Source organism: Nicotiana sylvestris, chromosome 2 (assembly GCF_000393655.2).
Source record: "Nicotiana sylvestris chromosome 2, ASM39365v2, whole genome shotgun sequence".
NCBI classification, from domain to species: Eukaryota; Viridiplantae; Streptophyta; class Magnoliopsida; order Solanales; family Solanaceae; genus Nicotiana; species Nicotiana sylvestris.
This window is the reverse complement of record NC_091058.1, coordinates 101,731,817-101,741,252: the sequence shown is the minus strand read 5'-3', so window position 1 is coordinate 101,741,252 and position 9,436 is coordinate 101,731,817. Positions and strand designations below refer to the sequence as shown.

The 9,436-nt window shown below is 34.5% G+C and overlaps 1 protein-coding gene across 1 annotated transcript; it reads right to left on the bottom strand.

Moving 5' to 3' along the window:
* Positions 1-209: 209 nt before the first annotated feature.
* Positions 210-5,081, bottom strand: LOC104235012 (DUF21 domain-containing protein At2g14520-like). Its single transcript, XM_070166270.1, has 11 exons — positions 4,901-5,081; positions 3,878-3,954; positions 3,718-3,801; positions 3,222-3,335; positions 3,002-3,088; positions 2,417-2,556; positions 2,197-2,284; positions 1,698-1,771; positions 1,417-1,544; positions 1,062-1,315; positions 210-983 (listed from the first exon to the last, which is right to left on the bottom strand). Exons 1-11 carry the CDS (start codon positions 5,079-5,081, stop codon positions 906-908), a joined length of 1,305 nt encoding a protein of 434 aa, XP_070022371.1. The 3' UTR covers positions 210-905.
* Between the last annotated feature and the right edge of the window lie 4,355 nt (positions 5,082-9,436).

The window sequence follows — 9,436 nt, the reverse complement described above, 5'->3', positions numbered from 1 at the left end:
TATATTTGTATGTAATACATGAAAAATGTATCTCTTCTATCCTTAAATTTTTTTTTTTAAATCTTTTCTATCTCAATTAACTTTATAACAACATTTTATGGTATATTTACTATTTTCTTTCTTGACCGCAATTTAACTAGTGTATATAAAAAGGAGGAGAACTCTCCGGATGTACAGATTTTTTCCGTTTCTTTGTTCAATGAAAGAAATTTCCTCTCTCTCTCTCTACGCTTTCCCTAGCTAGAACCCTAATTACAAATCACACAAAATAAATTCGATTCCTGTAATTTTCTCAAGTTTCTGGCATAACCTTTCTATAATATGTTTTGAATATTGAAAGTAATCTAGCTATTCATTTTCTGTTCATGATTATCCAACTTATTGTACATCATCAAAGAGCTAAATTCAAGCTAAATAACTAATCTGTTAGAATAATGGTAATCTGATACCATATAACTTCAAATGTGTAATCCATCAGCTGTTTTGAAGAACTCAAAATGAACACACAGGTATAATCTGGTATAGGTGGATATTTCAACATCGATCTATTGCTTTTGACAATTTATTTCATGTCCAGTTGAGTTCCTGGAAAAAAGAAATATTTATTTGGTAAATGATATCTTGTCTATGAAGAAGGAAGTTTCCAGAGGGAAAAATTTCTATTTTGTTAGAGCGCCAAACATGTTCCTGTGGGAAGTCAAAGCTATGTGTGGATCTCATCTACAGTAGCAGAGGCTGTTGGAGGTGTTAATGTGGGAAGTCAGGGATTGAAATATTGCATAACTGAACATCATTAACGGAAGAAATAACTTATGCAAATCAATCAATTCATAGTCTACGGAAGAAATGTTGCATAAATAAACATCATCGAACGTTGATTTGATGCTCCAAGAATACACCCCGTGTCAATTATCTATGCTGATGCGGCCGAGTCTAGACAAGGAATTGGCTTCAAGATGATCTGTCTCATCATAGATCTCTTCCTACACCAAGAAATTACCAATTTTAGGTTATGGAATTAAGAGCAAAAAACAGCTTACAGGAGGAAACATTTTCTTTACATTTAGAAGCTCCTCAATTACATCTTCCATGGTAATGATCCCAATTACTTCTTCTGATGAAAGTGCTGAAAGTGATTTTTCCTTAATTGGCAGGATCGCAGGATGAACTTCCTCTGACCACCTTCTGCTTTTCGAGTATTCCCTTCGTGAAATATTTGCATTGTATCTCTTTGACTTCCTCAATGATCGTCTGGCCCTTGAGCTTTTCCTCTGATAAAAGCTTTCTCCAGGAATGCTCAATCTCACTTCTCTTACTGAAGTGGCATTTCACATGTACAAATCAGCTTAGAAAAGTAAGACGGAGAAAGAGGAATAGATGAGCAAGAAAATCTATAGACTGTAAGTTATTCCTCACCCCCATTCGACAGATTGGCGCTTTCTTTCTCGGTCGTGCCATCGTGCTTTTTCACAACAGCAGCCATGTGGCTGAGACCTTTCTGGAATTCATTAAGTATGTCATACAATGGCATTGTCGCTGAAACTCTAGCATGTTTTGCAAACTAAATTAGTCAGGGGACTATTTAAAAATGTGAGATGTCAGTAAGTGCTATGATTCACTCAACTAAGAAAACACCAGTTTCTCAGTGCTTATGCAATAACCATGCAAAAGCTATGGACGATTTCTAGCTTAACTACCTTGGAATACGCCGTATTGTTACACTCTTCACAGAAAGGTTGTCTCTTGGATTAATTGTCACCAAATTCTTTACCTGTTTGTCAGAATATAAAATCTTAAGATGTTATCACCATAATTAGTAACCATACATTTGCAGAGTCAGGCATCTATATGAGATTGCTATTTTTAACTCAAGAAAAGCTCGATTTTGAATCATGATTCATTTTGAATCTATACAGACTCAGGCAGTGCTTGCTAAGTAGTTTGAATCTATACAGACTCATGTAAGCGATAAAGATGAAGGATTTTTCTTTGGGGACACAAGCATTTCCCAGCTTGCTTCAAGCAAGAAAGTCAGTTACCAGGGATATGTAATTTTACGTTCATCTGTTTTGAAACTTAGAATAAGCAAAGGAAGAACGGCATTTTGCTAGTTTTGGCCGGATCTTATCGATTTACGTAGCAAAGATAATAATACTTGGATGTTCTATGTGCAGTACTGAGCCAGCAAGAAATTACCAGGACAAGTCCGATTATGTTTGTTGGATGTTCGTAGTACACTGGAACCCTGCTATGTCCCTTCTCCAAGATTAAATTTATCAGATCCCTGCTGAAAGACATCAAATTTTCTTATCTTATGCATCTCACTTCTTTTGGTAAGCATTTAAGTTATATACATTATCAGTGCATAGAACTTGAACTTTCTCAGCAAATGGTCATAAGCTCAAGTACAATGTACCTGTCGAGATTGGCATTGACGTCAATACCAAAAGTTTCAGATATTGGAGTCATGGCATCCCTTGCAGTCTTCTCAGTGAGATCAAGTGCTCCTGCAATTATAGTTGTCTCATGAAGCAATAACTCTCCCCCCTTTCCTGCCTGATTAGTTACAACACCAAAAACTTAGCAGCATTGGCAGGTAGCGGTACAGTTCACATTAAATTAGGACAAGGCCAAGGAGAAGGAAGGGTAGAGATTTTGAAATTCTTTGACTTAATTCTATTAAAAAAGGGCAGCCCGCTTACCCTGCATTTCTGCGAGAGGCTATTTCCACGGTTCGAATCTGTGACCTCTTGGTCACATGACAGCAACGTTACCAGTTACCCCAACGCTCCCTTCTTAACTTAACTTAATTCTATACACTATGTAAAATAGCTACAGGTGTCTATGAAAGTGAGATTATTAACCTTAAAATAAGACTAGTTACAGCAGATTAAGATACACTGTTAGCATAAAATTCATTTACATCAGACAAGCTGCATCCTCTGAAAGTAAAAGAGGGATAGAGAAACAGTCCTTCAGCGGAGAGTGACAGGTTAAGTACCTTGTTACCGTGCATGTCAACTAGTGTTCTCAATTCAGCTCGTCGAAACAGAGCTTTATGTCCTTTCCCCAATAGGTAGTCTAAAATCTGGCGATTAACAATATAAGAAAGCAAACTTACACATACTACTCTTTTCTCATTAGTAAATTCATACATACTGGTTTTGGAAATATGCAGTATATGCTGCATTTCTCGTAAATGCAGATAGAAATAATCGCACCTTGCTTATTGGATAGGCTACCGGAAACCAAAACCAAATAAGAACGCGGACAATTGGAGCAACAGTTGCACCAATGGCTAACCCATATCGTGTACAGAGAGATTGTGGTATGATCTGCAAACCAAATTATGGAACTTAGTACTTCAACAACAACATCCCAGTATAATCCCACAAGTGAGGTCTGGGGAGGGTAGTATGTACGCAGACCTTACCCCTACCCCGAGGGGCAGAGAGACTGTTTCCAGGAGACCCTCAGCTTAAGAAAGCACCAAGTGACGATATATTAGTACTATTGATAGACTCATAATATAATAACATAAAATACATAACATACATAAAAGAAATTAAAATAGCAAAATAACAGCCATATAAGATGAGTATCAATTAAAAGAACTTAGTACTTCAAATTAAAATAAAATGAAACCAGGGAAGAAAAAACACATAAATCCCTTTTGCACTTGCTAAGGCCATAAGTTTGCAATATTTGAGAACTAACCTCACCAAAGAGGAGTATCAATGTCACAGAAAGAAGAATTGCTCCCCAATCCGGTACTAATTCATCAAGAAAAACAGGAAGTGCCTGGGGAATTGAAGAAGTATTCTTGTCAATTACAATTGTATAGCTGCTACACTTGTTTTATAGCAGCAGTGCTTACCTCCATAGCAGCAGCATTGCTGATCAGAAGCGTGCATAGCAATAGATGTTGTTGCTTCATAATGGGTAAGATCTTTGCTGAAATAACCCCAAAAAGTAGTTAAAATATTGGTCGTGAACATTTAAACCCGCACGGTATCCCTCTCTTAGAGAATACATTTGCCCCCCCATTGGTTTCCAAAAATGTCCTTAATGTATGTCCTGACTCCTGAGTTACTCTACTCGTTTTATTAGGTGTTTGGGTTGAAAACAATTTAGATTCTTTCACATGATATCAAAGTCATATTTTGAATATCTTATTTTCACAGCGGTCTTCTCGCTACCTAATGTACTTATTCATCCTCTCAGCTTCATGCCCTCTAGCCAAATTTTGGTAAGCTCATTTCCACAACTGTCTTCTCTCTGCCCAATGTATTTACTCTCCCTTTCAGCTCCAGGCTCACTTTCCTGTAACCATCTTCTCTCTACCTATTGTACATACTCTCCCTCTGAGCTCCAAGCTGACTCTTGGATCTGATTTCTCTAAATAAATAAATAAAAAAGCAAAAAAAATAATCCCCGTTCCAGTTTATGTGAACCTATTTCCTTTTTGGTCCGTTCCAAAAAGAATGACCCCTTTCTAAATTTGGAAACCATTTAGCTTAAACTTACAATTCTACCTTTAATGAGAAGCTTTTATAACCACACAAATAATCTGGGTTCCTTTTTAACTTGTTTAGGACCACAAATTCCAAAAGTCTTCATTTTTTATTAAACTTCATGCTCAGTCAAACAAGTTCACATAAACGGAGGGAGTAGTCTTCAATCGACGTGTAAATTCTAGAACTGAGTTACACTTGTGATTTCAATAATGGAATAGAAGAGCTGACTAATTGTGTCACTAGCGAGAAAGTTATAAGTATTCAATTTAATATTTGTCCTTGTTGCTTGGTAACTGGACTAAAGAATGACAAGAAACTTTTAATGCATAGAATAAATTAAGAAATGGAAAAGAAAGAAACAAATATATGTGGAGAGTGCATACAAGCATGGAGACGGTCTTTGGGCGTTCCAGATTTTGCTAGAACCTCAAGATCAATAATGCTCATAGACATGAGGCCTAACGTGAGCCCAGACATCAAACCAGCGCACAACACTAGAAACACAACTGCTACAATATAGAGGAAGAACTCTGTATTGCAACATTTCAAGCTCGTGTGTCCCATTTTAGTTTCTTCCTTCCTTTTCTTCTTAATTTGTGTCTTTTAATGAAATATAACTCTGTTTGAGGCTATGCATGAAGGACAAAAAAATGAAAATAAGCTAGTATTTGGGCGAGAAACCCCATGAACAAGCAGTGGAATATCTTTTTGCCTGTATGCAGGGAATAACAATATATCCGGCCAAGTTTCTTGGTTTACTCGATAAGTACATGAATCCAATTACTAGCCTTCTTAATTTTAGCAGCACATAATTGTTTCCTTTTTGACTAAAGACATCATTCTCATTTATTTGTGCTATTATACTACTCACAACTGCCAAATGGAAATTCCCATGTACTTATTATTGGGCTGAGGAATGTTATCAGACAGTCGGTGATGCTTTATACTTCAATACCACACAAGAGGGGGTGATTTGTGTGGTGATCAATTTTTCGCTTAAGCTGTTTATGGAAGGACTTGGTTCTTCTAAGTGTTCCTTAACCTACTATTGCAGAAATAGTAAATGCGGAAAGTAAAGAACACAAGTATTTTACGTGGAAAACACCTGGCTCAAAAGGTGAAAAAACCACGACCTACTTTCTAGTAGGATTTTCCCAAACTCTCCACTAAAATCACTGAGCCAAAAATTGCATTTACAAAAACTCTTTTGTAAACCTAGGACAAACTCTAATCCCGTTGTAGCACACAGCCTCAACTGTAGCGACAACTTCAAGTTAACTCTAACTTGAAAACTCTAAGTACCTAATACAATTGCTTCTAGATAAAGCTGAAAGGTACAATATGAAACCACCTACTACAATTGAACTAGAATAAAAGACAGACACTTGGAACTGGTTCTTCTGTCTGATTCAAGTAGCTTCAGGTTTGCACGCTTGAATTACAGACAAATTGCTTGCAAAATTGCTTGCTATTTTGTTCTCAATTCACTTTTAACTTCTGCTTATGTGTGTTACCTGTAAAAGAGAACAACACTCATATTTATAGAGTTAGTAAATAGATATTGATTAGAATTCTGATGCTACTCTTCCTTGGTGGAAGAGTTTTAGTTGATCTCAACCTCTAACTCCTTCCCTTTCTCAAATCGTATTCTCTTTGAGTAAGGAGTCCTTCTCCTTATCCAATATGCAAGAGATATTGCTTCTGGCAAGTTAGGTTTATCTCGTTCATGTGCATCTCACATACTTAAGTCTATCCATATCTGTGCTCCACTAGGATGAACCTGATTCATGTATGAGTTCCTTTGTCAGTCTTCAAAACTAGCATTTACTTGGGCCAACAGTCGGTGAATGATCCTAGCTGCCTCATAGCTTATAAACATTTCATATGGAATTTTACAATTTACTTTTTTTGTTATCTTCAAGCGTTAGAAATCAAATTTGTCACTTTAAAAATGTGAAAAGGAAATAACAGTTCAAAGAAAGAAGAAAAATTAAGTCGTACAAGAAATACATAAATATAACTGAATTAAATGTAGAACAAATAATGTACTATGAAATTAGAGTGCTAATATCCTGGAACCAAGTACTTTAGCTGGCCAATTATCTGCTGACAACTCAATTACTCACTCCGGAAAATGTTCTAAGGCCCACACTGAAGTATAATTAGAACCTTCCAGTCCGAAGTTGTCTATCAAAGTCCAGCTCAGAAAAGAGTCAAATACAAAAGGTCTTAACTTAAGCAAGTAATATGTACATGGGTGTGTGGGGGGGGGGGGGAGTGAAGCGTACATGATTGAAAAATTAACATTTAAGTGTTTAGAATGGGATTTATATAACAAATTGGTTTCTATAATAACGGAAACGAAACAATAACTATACATAAGAAGAGTAAAACTGAACTATATGAAACTAATTGCGTGAAGAAAAAAAACAAGCTTTATCATTCCACCTTAGTCCTTGTCAAAGGTCCAGGACTACTGCTCAATGAAATCTTCAGGATTGTGTATGTACCAAATTGGTGTTGGCCACAACCAGCATTTGTCAATTTCACATCATGGCAAGGACTGTGTACTTCTACTATATCTGTAAAATAATATGCTTCCCCTTATATCCACGAAGATGAGTAGATGCTATTGAAATTGATGTATTTAGTTCCAAATATAGCACCTTTTCACCTATGTTTTCCACTTTACTCCAACTACGACTGCTGGGTACATAAATATATAAGTTGAAGAAGCTTGCCCGATAACGATAACTTTTACCTTCCCCAGTCCTGCTCAAATGTCGTTGAACCTGGAGCAGCCCAAGTAGCGTCTTTGCGGATACCCTTCTTGTTGGGGTGGTTCTATGGTTTCGACAAGTTTTGGAAGAGCAAACAACTCAAACACAAGTGACTACTGAATGTCACAACATATAACTTCTGCGCATGAAAAATGGCATCATCGTATCCCATCCTACCTTTGTCAATGCATGTCCACCTTTTATCTCCAAGTTTGCAGTAGGCCAAGTTACAATGACTACCATAAACGGCAGCAACCATGAAATTACCTTTTTTTTTTTTTTTTGGAAAGTTAGATCTGCTTTAATTGAGTATAAATTTTCAAAGTAATCCAGAGGTAGAAAAAAAAGAGAGAAGTGATCAGGGCACAAATCCAAAGATTTGTTATTTCATTCAGATTACAGCACGAACATGTGATAAGATTACAACAATATAATTCACAAACTTTGGTGAACTACAACTTGGATTGAGACAGAAGCATTGTAGCACCCGAGTATACAGACCTTGCATCATCTGTTAGTCTGGCCAAACAATTCTGCAGGGACATTGCTTTCTACTTCAACAGCAACTTTAGCAGCCACTACTAGATATCTGAGAATTACCGCCCAAAATTTGCGACCAAAGTTGGCTGGTCAAAAAAAGCGACCAAAGTTCGTCGCTAATGTGGAGAAAATTATTAAATAATTATTTTAAATAATTTACCGATCAAGGTTGGTCGCTTTTTGGTCGGTAAAGTGGTCAACATGTTGACCGGGCTGGTCGACTTGCTTGGTCAAAGAAATATTGAAATTAGCGACCAACTTTGGTCGTTAATGTGAGACCCAGTTATAACGTTTTAATAATTATATTATTATTTAAAATATTTTATAAAATATAAATAAATAATATTTAACATTGGCGACCAAAGTTGGGACCCAGTTATAACGTTTAATAATTATTTTATTATTTAAAATATTTTATAAAATATAAATAAATCTTTGGTCGCTAATTTTTAATTCTGGATAATTAGCGACCAAAGTTGGTCTATTTTCAGGTCAACATTGGTCAAAAATAAAAATTACTTTTATATTTACTATCTAAATAATATAAATGTAATCCGTTAACACTTTTGTAATACAAGGGATGAATACACTAAAATATACTCTAACATTATATATATATGTAGTTAAAGTAGTACAACGAAGCGTGTTTTATTATATATATATATATATATATATATATATATATATATATATATATATATATATATATAATAATAATAAAATACTCAATTTATAAACTAAAAGTCTAATTCATATAATAATTTTGTCATAAAATGCCTATTTTGGCGATATATATATATATATATATATATATATATATATATATATATATATATATATATATATAGGTTGAGATGTTTTTTTTTAATATTCAATGATGCATCTGAGTAAGTTATAAGTCGATGAATCAATGTACACACAGATATATTTGATGAAAAATTATATATACTAATTAGGATCTTGACAAGTCTATCAATTCCTAAAAGAACCCGACCTAGCCATGTTCTCTCCTTCTCCACCTAAAAAAACCTAGGTTTGAATTATAACCTTGAATCTTTGTTATTTCTAGTTTTTGTTTCAATTATTTCAATATTGTAGTTTATTGTTTCAATTAATGTTTCAATACTTTGAACATTGTATTTTATTGAGGATTAGGGTTTAGGTTTTGTTTTAATTAATTTTATTAACTAATTAGTTTAATTAGTGTTGAATTTAGTTTAGTTAGATTTGAATTATACTATGTATTGTCTTGATAGTTTAGTTAGAATCTAGGGTTTAGGATATGAATTGAACCTTTAGGATATGAATTGAACTTTTAGTTTATAAATTGAACTTTTATTTTATAAATTAAAATTTTAGGATATGAATTGAACCTTTTGGATATGAATTGGACTTTTAGTTTATGAATTGAACTTTTAGTTTATAAATTGAAATTTTAGGATATGAATTGAACCTTTTGGACATGAATTGAAATTTTAGTGTATGAATTGAACTTTTTGGATATGAATTGAACTTTTAGTTTATGAATTGAACTTTTAGTTTATAAATTGAACTTTTAGGATATGAATTGAACCTTTAGGATATGAATTGGACTTTTAG